The sequence below is a fragment of the Dipodomys ordii genome, unplaced genomic scaffold, assembly GCF_000151885.1.
Source record: "Dipodomys ordii isolate 6190 unplaced genomic scaffold, Dord_2.0 Scaffold4, whole genome shotgun sequence".
Taxonomy (NCBI): domain Eukaryota; kingdom Metazoa; phylum Chordata; class Mammalia; order Rodentia; family Heteromyidae; genus Dipodomys; species Dipodomys ordii.
The window spans coordinates 32,650,849-32,665,608 of NW_012267220.1; the positions used below are offsets into that span (position 1 = coordinate 32,650,849).

Consider the following 14,760-nt stretch of genomic DNA (forward strand, 5'->3'; position numbering starts at 1 on the left):
GAGTTAAGAGTTTCATAGCCTTTTCTACCCAGGCTGGCTGTGAACTGGGCTGGCTTTGAACCACAGTCCTCAGATCTCAGTGTGTGTGTGTGTGTTGGCTTTGAACCACAGTCCTCAGATCTCAGTGTGTGTGTGTGTGTGTGTGTGTGTTGGCTTTGAACCACAGTCCTCAGATCTCAGTGTGTGTGTGTGTGTGTGTTGGCTTTGAACCACAGTCCTCAGATCTCAGCCTCCTGAGTAGCTAGGATTACAGGCATGAGCCACTGGTGCCGTGTGTGTGTGTGTGTGTGTGTGTGTGTTTTAAATGATTCCTTCTTGCTCCATCATCTCATGAAGTTATAATACTGGTATGTCTTTTGGTTATGCTGGCTGTAGTGATTGAATTTAGGTTGCCCCGATGGCTTCTCTACTATAAAGTTTCTGTCATTGCCTTTGTAGTTAATAAACTTGTTAGGGAAAATACTTGGGGACTATCCTGTTTTTCCATAAAACTATGTTCACTGACTAGCACTTAGTTACCACTGTGATGCTTGCCTTTGATTTTTCTGTTTCTTTCCTAACTTCATTTATTTGATTATATTGGTAGGGACTTATAGATATTTATTTTCTTATAGATATTTATTTTCTCGAATTAATTTTTTGTTTAAATTATTCAAGTTTTGGCTATTTGGAGTCTCTTCAATTGACATTTATGTTGATCCCTTTTTTTTTTTTTTGAAGTATTTTCTTACATTCTAGTATCATACATTTCTGGCTTATCTTGAGGTTTTTTTTTTCTTTCTTTTTTTTTTTTTGTTGTCATTTGTGGGGTTTGAACTCTGGGCCTGGGTACCAGCCCTGAGCTCTTCAGTTCAAGGCAAGCACTGTACCACTTGAGTTACCAGGCTTCTGGTAACTGGTTTTCTGGTGGTTAATTAGAAGATTCTCATGGACTTTCCTACCCCGGCTGGCTTTGAACCGCGATCCTCAGATCTCAGCTTCCTGAGTAGCTAGGATTACAGGCGTGAGCGACCTTGCCTGGTAGATTGTCTTAGTCTGTTCTTAATCTGTAACTGATTCTCCATCTTCTGTACTTTCTTGATTTGAATGCTTTTGAAGGGTACAAGCTAACTATTTTATTGAACAAGCTTCAGTTTAGTTTTACCTAGTTCTCATGATTCAGATTCTCATAGGAGTGAGCTATGTTCTTTATCATAGTTAGGACCACAAATAGAGATAGCCACATTAACTGCCCTCCACTATTTTATGTCTGTTGTGATTTTACGGTGAAAATTAGATTTTCTTCTCCCTTTCTCTCTCTCTCTCTTTTTAAATTTCTTTGCAGTGCTGAGTAGTAACCTCTCTGGCCTTGTTTATGCTAGATAAGCACTCTACCACTAAGCTACATTCAGGCTTCAAAAGCTTAACATTTTTCTGGGCACTGGTGGCTCATGCCTATAGTCCTAGCTACTCAGGAGGCTGAGATTTGAGGATCACAGTTCAAACTATGTCAACAGGAAAGTCTGTAAGACTCTTATTTCCAATTAAATCACAGAAAAAGCCCAGAAGTAGTGCTCTGACTCAAGTGGTAGAGTGCTAGCTTTGAGCAAAAAGAACTCAGGGACAGTGCTCAGGCCCAGAGTTCAAACCTCAGGACGGGCAAACAAACAATGAAAAAGTTTAACATTTTAAAGAATAGTTAAGTCAGGTCAGCATCTAAGCATGAAACTGGTTTATTTTAGGGACTATGCAGTATAATTTTAATTTGTCATCTTAAATATAATTACATTTAGGAAAACTAGATGTCCTGTTTCTTTTTCCTTCCTGTCTGTTTTGTCGGTATCTTATGTTATAAGTTTAAGACTCCTGAACTAAAGATTTAAACACCTGACCTAGAATTTTTCACTTTTCATGCTAGTGTAAGGGACTCATGTCTCAAAGTACCTCAAATAAGCTGCAGGCCTCTGTTTTCTTCTCTACACTGCAGCTCCCCAGTTAAAGATCTCTGATGATCGGCTGACTGTGGTTGGAGAGAAAGGTTACTCCATGGTGCGGGCCTCTCACGGGGTTCGGAAAGGTGCCTGGTACTTTGAAATTACTGTGGATGAGATGCCGCCAGACACTGCTGCCAGACTGGGTTGGTCCCAGCCCTTAGGTAAGCTACATTACAGTAAAGAGATTTAGGCCCAGGTCTACCTGCCAAGATAAGACGATAGATTACTAAATAATGGGCATGAAGTTCAGTTTCTAAATGTTTATTTACTTTATAATGCCTTGAATACATGTAGGAAATTCACAAAATTGACCAAAAAAAAACTGAAAAGGGTTGAATCTATTTCCTTTAGCAAACCAAAGTTGACTTATAATCCTCTGACTTTCCTATGTCTTTTTATTGGGACAGGTAACCTTCAAGCTCCCTTAGGTTATGATAAATTTAGCTATTCCTGGCGGAGCAAAAAGGGCACCAAGTTCCACCAGTCTATTGGCAAACACTACTCTTCTGGTTATGGGCAGGGAGACGTCCTGGGATTTTATATCAATCTTCCTGAAGACACAGAGACAGCCAAGTCACTGCCAGATACTTACAAAGATAAGGTGAGCTTGTCCTCTCCCAATGGGTTTCCTGTCTTTGAAGACCTGTGGCAGCCAGAGCCTGTAGCTGTGGCCTTGTGCTGTCTTGATACTGATGTACAGTTTACATCCCTTGCCCCAATACTTTATTATTAATATTCTCAGACAAGGTTGAAACAATTTAGCCAGTGCCTAAATCCTCATCACCTACATTCTACCATTGGTGTGTTATCCATTCATTTTTGAACACACTTCTCCCTAGGTATATAAGGATATGAATCATTAGCTAGATGCAGTGTATGTTTGTTTTAGTTTTTCTCTTGGTATAAGATTTATTTAAAATGAAACAAGACAGATTTTAAGTGAATATTCTTAGTTTTGAGATTGATCTAAACTCCTATCAAGTTGTATACCTTTTTTTGTTGTGTGTGTGATAGTCTTAGGACTTGAACTCAAGGCCTGGGCTCTGTCGCTGTGCTTCTTTTACTCAAGACTAGTTCTATACTAGTTGAGCCACAGCTCTACTTCTAGCTTTTTTGGTAGTTTTTCGAGACTCTTCACAATTTCTCTTGCCCAGAGGGGCAAGAGAACTGTAGTCCTCAGATCTTAGCCTCCTGAGTAGCTAGGATTACAGGTGTGAGCCACTGACACCAGGCTGATATATAATATGGAACCAGGATGTTTCCTGTTGGCCTTTTCTTGTAAGTCTCCATCCTCATCCCTAGCCTCATAGATGCAACCACTATTTTAATTTTTCTGCTGTACTTTAGTTCTTGCCTGTTTTTTACTTACACTAATACATTAATAGTCTTATAGTACATAATCCTTGGTATTGGGCTTTTATAATTTGGCATAATATTTAGTGATTTATATTGTTGTATTTATAGTGTTGTATATGTCTTGTGGTTCCTGCTTACTATAGGGTAAAGTACCCATCGCATGATTGTAGCATGGCATACTTTCTGTTTTCTTACTGTCCATACTTAGGCTGTTGTAAATTTGAGAATATTATAAGGATGCTATGAACATTTTTACACTCTTTTTTTAAAATTAATACGTAATTATACAAAGCAATTTCAGTTGTGTAGTTCAGGTTGCATCTTGATCAATGTCACCCTTTCTGTTACTCTCCTCCATTTTTCCCCTCCCATCCTTACTCTCAAGTAGTTCAGTTTTTACATTGAATATCATGACAGCTTTATTTTACCCTTCTTCACTCCTTTTGTGTGCCCCCTTCCTTACCTGCCTCCCCAACATTTTTCTACCTCCTGGTATTTCTTTTGTTAAACAGTTAGTTGTTCAGAAGAGTCATGCCATTGGACTCCTCTTTTTCTAGGTATACCATCCTTTAGTCAGTTTGGTTGTGTATTACATAGAGCCCTGTTTGTGATAGTTACTTATATGGTTAGTTTTATAAGAAATTACCAAGTAACCAGATGCCTGTAATTCTAGCTTCTTTGAAGACTGAAATCTGAGGATCCTGGTTGGAGTCCAGTGTAGGCCTGGCTAAAAAGCCAGAAGTAGAATTATGACTTGAGTGGTAGAGTACCGCCTAAAAAAATCTAAGGGATGATACCAAGGCCTTGAGTTCAAGTCCTAGTACAAAAAAAAGAGAATGGATCAAAGGAAGAAACAGAGTGAGGGAGGGAGTTAAATTACCACTTGAGAAGTATTGTTCATTGTCTGGGAACATAAATTTAGTTGTTTTGATGTGTGTGTGTATAATAGTGTTTCATTGTAGCTTAAATTAGCACTTCTTTGATAGCTAAAGATATTGAACTTTTTTATTGTATCTTTTAAGTAGCTGTACAAAAAGACAACCATTTAATAAAGCAGCCTGACACACTGAACATTTTTCATGATTTTTTATGTGTATGCTTGTCCTGGGACTTGAGCTCAGGATCTAGACACTGTCCCTCAGCTTTTGTGCTCAAGGCTAATGCTCTTCCACTTTGTACCACACTGCCATTTCCAGCATTTTGGTAGTTAATTGGAGACAAGATTCTCATGGGCGTTTCTGTCCTGGCTGGCTTTGAATGGCCATGGCAATACAGTAATCCCTCACTCCAGTGATAGATGAAAATTCCTCAAGTAGCCGTGTTACAGAATCAACCCTCATTATATCACTGTTCACTTATTGCTACTTCGTGCATTTTTACCTATCATGGAGTTCTCTGGAGTGTGCTAGGTGTGCTAGGTGAGGGAGCGCTATTTACATAGTGTTTAGAAAAACCCCATTACACAGTAAAGCTGCAATACTGAGCCACAATATAGTGAGGGTCAGCTGTTCTTGGTTCTCAGCTTCCTGAGTTAGCTAGGAATCCAGGCCACCAACCCCGTCTATTTTTCATGCTCTTATCTACCTGTCTTTTCTAAAATCTCTGCATTTTACTTCTTTTTTAATTGGATTAACTCATTGTTTATTTTACAGGTATTTTATCCTAGTCTGTGATTGTCTGTACTTTTCTTTTTCTTTTTTTCAGTATTGGGTACTGAATTTAGAACCTTGAGCATGCTCAGTAAGCATTACCACTAAGTCATTCTCCAACTGTATTCCTTTTTCTTTTTGCCAGTCATGCAGCCTGAACTCTGAGCCTGGGCACTGTCCCTCAGCTCTTCAGCTCAAAGCTAGTGCTCTACCATTTGAGCCACAGCACCCCTTCCAGCTTTTTCTGTTTATATGAGGAACTGAACCCAGGGTTTCATGCATGCTAGGTAAGCTCTCTACCACTGAGCCATATTCCCAGCCCCAGAAGATACTATTTTATAGGTCAGGTATTCATTACCTGGGACAGTGTCATCCCTTTCTTCCTTTTTCCTCAGTTTTCCTCTCCCTGTCCTTGCGCACAAGTTGCATAGTTCATTTTCAACATAGTGTCTACTGAGTACCCTGGCTACATTTGTTCACCCTTCTGCCCTCCATTTCTGTACCCCTTTTGTCCCCCTCAAAAGACAGAGAAAAGAGCAAACAAATGAAAAAGAATAAACAAATTTAAAACAAAACAAAAAGCAAACAAACAACATTATCTCCACCAACAATGGCAACGTAAAAACTCCATGTTTCCATTACCTAGAATTTTTTTTTTTTAAATCAGTTGTGGGGCCTGAACTCGAGCCTGAGCACTGTCCCTCAGCTCTTCAGCTCAAGGCTAGCGCTCTACCACTTGAGCCACTGTGCCACTTCTGGCGTTTTCTGCTTATATGGTGCTGAGGAATAAAACCCAGGGCCTCATGCATACAAGGCAAGCACTCTAATACTAAGCCACCTTCCCAGCCCTCCTAGAATTGTTTAAAATAATTTTTTATTGAGATTAAGTGATTACATTAATTTCACAGTATTGTGAGAGAGTGATACTTAAAGTCACAGCTTTTAAACTTCATAATACAAATTGTCATTATCATGGTCTATGTTTGTGAATTCTATGAGCTTCTGCTAAAACAGAGTTTTAATTTTTTGTTTTTGTTTTGGTTGGTCTTGGGGCTTGAACTCTGGCCTGGGCAAGTCTCTCAGCTCTTCACCACTTGAGCCTCAGCGCCACTTCTGGCGTTTTCTGCTTATGTGGTGCTGAGGAGTCGAACCCAGGGCCTCATGCCTGCAAGGCAAGCACTCTACCACTGAGCCACCTTCCCAGCCCAAGAGTTTTAATTTTTTGTGTATGTGTCAGTCCTGGGGTTTGAACTCAGGACCTGGGTGCTGTCCCTGAATTCTTTTGCTCAAAGCTAGTGCTCTTCCACTTAAACCACAGCTCTATTTTCAGCTTTTTGGTGGTTAATTGGAGATAAGAGTCTCAAGAGACTTTCATACTGGAATTGGTGTTGAACTAGTATACTCAGATCTCACCCTTCTGAGTAGCTAGGATTACAGGTGTGAACTACTAGCTCCCAGTTAAAGTTTTAATTTTTATGAAATAAAATTTGTCAGATAATTCTGTTAGATACTCTAGCCTCAAACTTGTAATCTGCCTGCTTCAACCTTCCAAATGCTGGGATTACAACTAGATTTTTCTTTAACAATTTTTTTTCTTTGATTTACAGATCTTTGGGTAATTCCAAGTTATGAAAGTATCCTCTTGTGTTTTTCTTTGAAAGCACCAAGCTTTTAACTTTTTCATATGTTTCTGATCTATTAATTAATTAATTAATTATATTAATTTTTGTATGTAGTATATGAGTCAAGATTTAAAGAAATATTTTGTTCATAGGAATATTGAGATAGTCCAGTGCCATTCTTTCTTTTTTCTTTTTTTTTTGGGGGGGGGGGTCTGGTCGTGGGGCCTGAACTCTGGGCCTGAGCACTGTCCCTCAGCTCTTCAGCTCAAGGCTAGCGCTCTGCCACTTGAGTCACAGCGCCACTTCCGGCTTTTTTCTTTTTGCTTATGTGGTGCTGAGGAATTGAACCCAGGGCTTCAAGCATGCAAGGCAAGCGCTCTACCACTGAGCCAACTTCCCAGCCCCAGTGCCATTATTTCTTTCTCTCCTGGATTTTTTTGTATCTTTAGTACAAATGAAATGGCCTTATGAATAGAGATTTCTTTGAGCTGTGTATTATGTAGAAGTATTTGTTGTCTTTTATATTAGTACCAGTGTCTATTATTATACCTTTACAGTAGTGGATGTCTTCTTAGTTTGGTGAGTGAGTGGTGAGTGAATGTCTTCTTAGTTTCTTCTCAAAACAAGAAGCTCCAAATCTGTTTATTTTATCTTATATTTTGTGGTGCTATAAATCAAACCCAGGCCTTGAAAATGCTATACAAAATTTCTATTCCTTTTTTTTTTTTTTTTGGGTCCAGTCGTGGGGCCTGAACTCTGGGCCTGGGCGCTGTCCCTCAGCTCTTCAGCTCAAGGCTAGCGCTCTACCACTTGAGCCACAGCACCACTTCCGGCTTTTTCCTTTTTGCTTATGTGGTGCTGAGGAATTGAACCCAGGGCCTCATGCATGCAAGGCAAGCGCTCTACCACTGAGCCACCTTCCCAGCCCCCAAAATTTCTATTCCTGAGTAGCACCCCAGACCATATTTCAATTTCATTGCACCATTGACTCTCATCTCTCATCCTCCCACTTGAAGTCTTTAAACAAATATCAGTTAGTGCCTTTGTGTGTGTCTGTGTGTGTCTGTGTCTGTGTGTCTGTGTCTGTGTCTATGGACTTGATCTCAGGAACTGGACTTGAACTCAGGGCCTAGGCACTGTCTCTGAGCTTTTTTGCTCAAGGTCAGTACTCAACCATTTGAACTACCACTCTACTTCCAGCTTTTGGGGTAGTTAATTGTGCATAAGAGTCTCATAGGCTTTTCTGCCCACACTTTCTTTGAACTATGATCCTCAAGCCACCAGTGTCTGGCTAATGCCTGGTTTTATAGAACAAAGCAGTCTGTATTTACCTCAGAGTCTCCTGATAGAATCTATAAAGCTAGTCTTTGTTTCACTATACCAAGGTTTGAACTCAGGAACTACTTGCTAGGGCTGACACTACCACTTAGCCTTTGCATATCTATCATGCTCTTAGCCCTTGAACATTAGTTTCGAATTTAACAATTTGTGGAATTATGCACATACAACAGAACACTATGGATCTGTTTGAAAGCCTCAGATGTAGCAAAATAAAAATGATTTACAGTTTATATTGGTGAATGAAAAGACCCAAAGCTATTTACAGTATTTATCACATATGGCTTGTTTCTCCTGGTGATTATCTGGTGGATATTTTTTTGTGTGAGTATTTTAATTTTGGAGATACTAAAGTAGATTTATATATTCTGGAAGAATACCAGATCACTGGTATAGTATTCTGTTTTTACAAGGTAAACTGGAGTAAGATAAGGTAAGTCAAAGAAAATCTTTATTGTAAATGTTTGTATCTTATGATTTTTTTTACCATGTCTAGTCCATATTTGTGCAAAGAAAACTAAAATTTTTAAATTAATGTCACATATTTATTTTTGAAGTGGAACCTACCAGGAAGAAAGAGAAGACCCAGAGGCCTGTCTTAAAGGAGACATAGGCAGCAAATTAGGGGAGAGGAAAATGGCTTTCAGAATGTTGTTATACTAGGCATGATGGTACACACATATAATCCCAGCACTTTGTAGGAAAAGGAAGGAGGATCTAAACAGAATTCTGGGCCAGTGTGGACTGTGTGGTGAGTTCAGACCAGCCTAGATACATAGCAAGATCCTGTTTTAAAAAAAAAAAAAATTAGGGGCTGGGAAGGTGGCTCAGTGGTAGAGCGCTTGCCTTGTATGCTAGAGGCCCTGGGTTCGATTCCTCAGCACCACATAAACAAAAAAAGAAAAAAGCCGGAAGTGGCGCTGTGGCTCAAGTGGTAGAGTGCTAGCCTTGAGCTGAAGAGCTGAGGGACAGCGCTCAGGCCCAGAGTTCAGGCCCCACGACTGGACCCAAAAAAAAAATCATGGCTAAGAATGTGACTTAGTGGTTAAGTGCTTGTCTAGCATGCATGAAGCCTTGGGTTTGATTCCTCAGTACCACATATACAGAAAAAGCCAGAAATGGTGCTGTGGCTCAAGTGGTAGAATGCTAGCCTTGGGCAAAAAAAGCCCAGGTACTGTGCCTAAGCCCTGAGTTCAAGCCCCGGGACTGGCAAAAAAAAAAAAGATAAAATAAATAGTTGTTATAGAATAGTTTAGGCTCTATGGAATTGTCATTTCTTTCAGTGAGATTATTGGAAAAGGTATGGATTGATGTAGCTTTTATGGACATTTGTGTTATGGTAAGAATACATTTCTTCAGATTTTCTTTGCAAAGGATTTTTTAATGAAAAGATGTAACAAACATGGTTGTCTAGCGTCTTTTGAGAGGCGCATAATTGTTCAAAATTTGGCAAAATTCAATGTGAGTGATTTTTGGTTTCTGCTGCAGAGCACAAGGACACTATGCTATTTATGTAAGTCTGACTTTATTTTCTCCATGATGCTGCTGCTGATGCTCCAATGTCCTTTTCTTTTTTTTCTTTTTCCTCTTTTCAAGGCTTTGATAAAGTTCAAGAGTTATTTGTATTTTGAGGAAAAAGACTTTGTGGATAAGGCAGAGAAAAGCCTAAAGCAGACTCCTCACAGCGAGGTGAGTCATGGTTACTAAAAGGTCAGAATTCTGAGGCTTTGAAGGCAGATCCACCCCTTAATGATAAAAGTGAGGCAAATGAGAGGCCCAAAGCAGAATAAAGTAGAATTCCTTTAACATAGAACGCGCAAGTTCACATCACTGCCTATTGATTATGTGCTATCTGTGGTACCATGGTGTGGCTGTGAGAAGCATGGCAGGAAAGGGGTATAGGAACAACTGCATAGGCCTTGAAGGAGCAAGTCTAATATCTTCACATCAGAGGAGGAGCCAAGTGCAGAGAAAGGAATACAACTAGGGGACACAGATACCACTCACTGTGATCTGGAGCCACCAGGAGCCCTGGTGGCTCACTCTGTGCCCTAGAACTCACAGTTGTGGAAGGGCTGGCATATCTGGGCTGGCCTCAGCTAGAAATCAAAGGAGAAGAGGGTACAATACGGAGGTAGAAAATTCTGAGCTGGAAACACTTTTTTTCTGTAAAAAATGTTGTAAAGTCACCAAAGGATGGTAATAGAAATGGTAATAGGGCTCAGGCCTGTAATCCTAGCTACTCAGAGCCAGCCAGGCAGAAAAGTCCTTCAGACTCTTATTTCCAACTAACTGTTAGAAAACTGGAAGTGGTGCTGTGGCTCAAGAGGTTGAGCACTCACCTTGAGGTGAAGAGTGCAGGGACAGCGCCCAAGCCCAGAGTTCAAGCCCCACGACAGATCTCAAAAAGAAAAAAAAAAAAAGAAAAGATAATAGGAAAAAGTGGAACTAGAATTCTAGTTGCTTTTAAAGGAGAAAATGTGTGTATATGTATATATATGTCACACCTATATGTATACCTATATGTGTATAAGGGAAACAGTTAATAGATCCAAGCATAATATAGCCAGGTGAAGGTTGCTTTTGCTTGAAAGAGAATATTCATGATAATTAGGGGAGAGAAAGAACAAAAAAAATGAATTCAGTCATTGTGTCAGAGAACTTATTAAATGAAAATATAAGAAATGAGAGCAAGAAAGAAATAAGGAAGTTACAGTTTCTTTTGCCTAAAATCAAGTTAGTATCATCCTTACCATTTACGGTTGGATAAGTGTCTATCCAAGGACAATATATGAAATGGATTTTTGGATTAAGGAGATAAAATAGGCACTTAATCTATTCACTCCATGCATTGACCTAGTATTGCAGTACTTCCAGAAACTGCAACTCTCAGAAAAATTTAATAAATAAGTTAAGCAGGTGTCATTCCAAGGGCCCCATAGAAGATCAGCTTCTTATAAAAAAACAAATAACAATGAAAACCAAATGCATGTAGAACTGTGTGAAGTGTGCGGCTTGGGACAAGGGAATAGGGAGTCTGAGATCAGCTGGGATAGTGCGTGTTTATATCAATTTTACTTTGAAAAATCAAAGGTTATTATGCTCATTTCAGATCTAGACAGGCAAGATGTCCTTGGAATAAATAGTAAGGGGAAGTGTATAGGAGCATTTTTAAGGTGTTCTCCAACAAAGTGAGTTCCTTTTTTTTTTTCATTAAAAAAAATTCTGAAGTAAAGCCCTAATTTTTGTTTCAGATAATATTTTATAAAAATGGTGTGAACCAAGGTGTTGCCTACAAAGATATTTTTGAAGGCGTTTACTTTCCAGCCATCTCACTGTATAAGAGCTGCACGGTATGTATTATATCCCCCCACCCTGTGCACAGAACTCAAGGAAAGTGTGAGGATGAGTTATAGCAGAGCCATTGATTCTGCCCTAGAACAAAGCACAAACCGCCTCAGTGACGGGGGAACAAATGTGCTACTTCTTGTTAGGGTGCTGTTTTTATGTATTTTTACAGTATTGAGGTTTGAACTTGGGGCTCAAGTTTGATAGGCAGTCAAGGCACTCTACTATTGAGTTAGGGTCTTGCTTCTTCACCAGGCACAGACTTGGACTGCTGTTTACCTGTTATTTAGGCTTCCTGTTGAAGAGAGATGATAAGGAGATTCATCAATATTAGTATATAATCTCATTTGCTCCACTTATACCCTAATATAATAGGTACCTTTTTGTGTTTGCTTCCTTGTTTGCCTATCCATTTTGAGATGAGGTAACCTAGGCTATCATTATACTCAATAGCCCAAGCTGGCCTTTATCTTATGATCCTCCTGCCTCAGCCTCACAAGTGCTGGGATTATAGACATGTGCTACCACACCTGACTCATTAGTACTTTTTTTTTTTTTTTTTTGTCGCTGATGGGGCTTGAACTCTGGGCTTGGGTGCTGTCCTTGTGCTCCTCAGCTCAAAGGCGAACGCTCTACCGCTTGAGCCACAGCGCCTAGTCTGCCTAGTCTGGCTTTGAACCGTGATTCTCAGATCTCAGCCTCCTGAGTAGCTAAGATTACAGGCATGAGCCACCAGTGCCTGGCTACTCATGAATACCTTGAAATGAACATTTTTGCACATGGATCACTCTTGTCTTCTCAGCTTCACAGGTGGCTAAGATCAGAAGGACTGAGATTTTTCTGGCAAGCTTGAGTTAAAAAATTCTTAAGATTTGGGGCTGGGAAGTTGGCTCAGTGGTAGAGTGCTTGCCTTGCATGCCTGAGGCCCTGGGTTCTATTCCTCAGCACCACATAAGCAAAAAGAAAAAACCCGGAAGTGGTGCTGTGACTCAAGTGGTAGAGCACTAGCCTTGAGCTGAAGAGCTGAGGGACAGTGCCCAGGCCCAGAGTTCAGGCCCCACGACCGAACCAAAAAAAAAAAAATTCTTAAGATTTTATCTCAACAGAAAAGGCTGGGCATGGTAGCACATACCTGTTTTCCTAGCTATAGTAGGAAGCCTAAATAGTAGGATTGTGTATCTGTGCCAGCCTGAGCTAAAAGCAAGACCCTGTCTCACTAACCAGAGCAAAAGGACTGGAAGTATGTTTCAAGTAAAAGGTGCTTGCCTAGCAAGTTTGAAACCCTGAGTTCAAACCTAAATACTGCCTTCCAAAAAAGGAAGAGAGGCAAACATTTTCCTATGTCGAATTAACTTTTCAGCCAGCCATGATAGCTAAGGCTAGAATCACAAGTTCTAGGCTAATCTGGGCTATGTCTTATATAAAAGGCTAGTCAGTAGTACTGCATGTAATGGAGGCAAGAGGATTACAGTTTTAGGCCATCCTATGCAAAAATGAGCCCTAGATCCTATCTGTTAAACAAAAAGAACAGAGGTGGTTGGGGGATGGGGTAGCCTGTAGTGCCTAGTATAGAGTGGTTACTAGAAATTGCAAGGCCCTGAGTTTAATCCCCAGAACTGGAGGGAGAAAAGTAATTTTTTTAATTTTTCCCCTCATGTCTGCCTGAATTGAATTTATTCTAGGTTTCCATTAACTTTGGCCCCTGCTTCAAGTATCCTCCAAAGGACCTCTCTTACCACCCCGTGAGTAACATTAAACTGTGCACCAGCATCTTCAGCATGTTCCTTGCTGAGGCTTTTTTAATCACCCATTTTCCTATTTTCTTTTCTTCCTGCAGATGAGTGACATGGGCTGGGGCGCTGTGGTAGAACACACGCTGGCTGATGTCTTATATCATGTAGAGACAGAAGTGGATGGGAGGCGCAGCCCCCCCTGGGAACCTTGACTCATCCCTCTTGGTATCCACATGGACTGAGAAGCAAGACTGAGGTTTTTGTTTTTCAATTGAAAACTCTTCTCCCAAAGATACTGAAAAAGCTGCCTACTTTCAGCAGGTTAAAAAATAGGACTGAGGGAGACCCCCTGCCCTTCAGCAATTCCCTCCCCAATTCCAATGATGGCTCTTACTTTGTGTGCCATTAAGCCATCAGCTGCTGACCCCTAGGGTCCCATGAACTCCCTGTGAAACTGGTGCTGTACCACATCCCTGTCAGGTGGGACTTGTTACCCTGATGTGTTTTCTAAGGAGTGAATTGTCTTGTCCAAGCAGCTAACTAACTAAAAGATATTTCCTTGTGTGGCCATTGACTCCATCCCACCTGATTGCCATGTAGGTGGTGAGCCTATTTCTGAGAATAGCTGAAATCAGTGGCTGTACATTCCAAATCCATCAATTAAAAGCTGTTTCTTTTTGGTGAAGGGTTTGGGAATCTCTGAAACTACGAGTCTTTAGAACTATAATTTTGAAAAGATTTTGCCTGCAACTTTAACAACTAGAATTCTTCCCAAATAAAACTTGTTTTCAAGTTTATGTGGCACTGGCTTCCCTTTAGGTTGAGTTCATCTTAGCAACAAAGTCAGAGGTGTGAGCAGCACTGTTCAGAAGAAATAGATTTCTGCCTATCTCATCTATAGCTCTCATTCTTACTGGCCAAATCAAGCATCCTCTACATGCTGTGAAAATTGGAATTTTAAGCTGGTAGAATCTTAATTTAAAAGAGTGTGTTGGAGTTGAGTATCCATGACTCACATCTGTAATCCTAGCTCCTCACAAAACTGAAATCTGAGGATCTCCATTTGAAGCGGATTGCAGGCAGACAAATCTCTGGCTTTTTTTTTTTTTTTTTTTTGGCTGTGGGGCTTGAACTCAGGTTCTGGGCATTGTTCATGAGCTCTTTTGCTCAAGGATAGTGCTCTACCACTTTGCGCCACAGTGACACTTCTACATCTGAGGCTTTTATCTCCTATTAGCCAACAAAAGGCTAGAGACCTTGAGTTCACCACCAGTACCAGTACCAGCACACATACACACACACACACACACAAAGGTGAATTGGCTTCCTCGTGTTGATCTGCAGACTATTTCCCTTCCTAGCTTATTATCTTCCTGTGATACTAGCTGGTGATTAAAGTGCAATTTTTTCAGGGCTGGAAGTACTACCAAAAATATACCAGAACCCTAAAAACTAGAAGGAAAAATGAAATGAGATTTCCTTAGGGATGTTTTTTATAGCTTTCCCATCTTTGAGTATGTGTGTGCACACAAATGCGTGTGTGCATACATGTGCCCATATTGGGACTTTAACTTGGGGCTTAAGTCTAATGCTGTACAACTTGAGCCACAGCTCCTCTTCCAGCTTTTTTTTTTTTTAATTGTGAAAATACTGTACCAGAGGGGTTACAATTACATGGGCAAGATAATGAGTACATTTCTTATCAAGCATTGTAGCCTCCTTCTTTGTTTCCCCTTCCCAT

At 40.3% G+C, this 14,760-nt stretch overlaps 1 protein-coding gene across 4 annotated transcripts in view; it reads left to right on the plus strand.

The window, feature by feature from the left end:
- Nucleotides 1–14,760, plus strand: part of Ash2l (ash2 (absent, small, or homeotic)-like (Drosophila)) — a 40,202-nt gene that overhangs the window by 22,663 nt on the left and 2,779 nt on the right. For 3 of the 4 annotated variants that reach the window (XM_013026362.1, XM_013026347.1, XM_013026368.1), the window contains 6 exons: nucleotides 1,967–2,134; nucleotides 2,381–2,574; nucleotides 9,535–9,627; nucleotides 11,193–11,291; nucleotides 12,969–13,028; nucleotides 13,124–13,816. In XM_013026362.1, the coding sequence (XP_012881816.1) occupies nucleotides 1,967–2,134; nucleotides 2,381–2,574; nucleotides 9,535–9,627; nucleotides 11,193–11,291; nucleotides 12,969–13,028; nucleotides 13,124–13,231 (722 nt within the window). In that variant the 3' untranslated portion in view covers nucleotides 13,232–13,816. Of the gene's footprint in view, nucleotides 1–1,966; nucleotides 2,135–2,380; nucleotides 2,575–9,534; nucleotides 9,628–11,192; nucleotides 11,292–12,968; nucleotides 13,029–13,123; nucleotides 13,817–14,760 lie in introns of those variants that run through there. The other variant, XM_013026355.1, reaches the window with a different exon arrangement.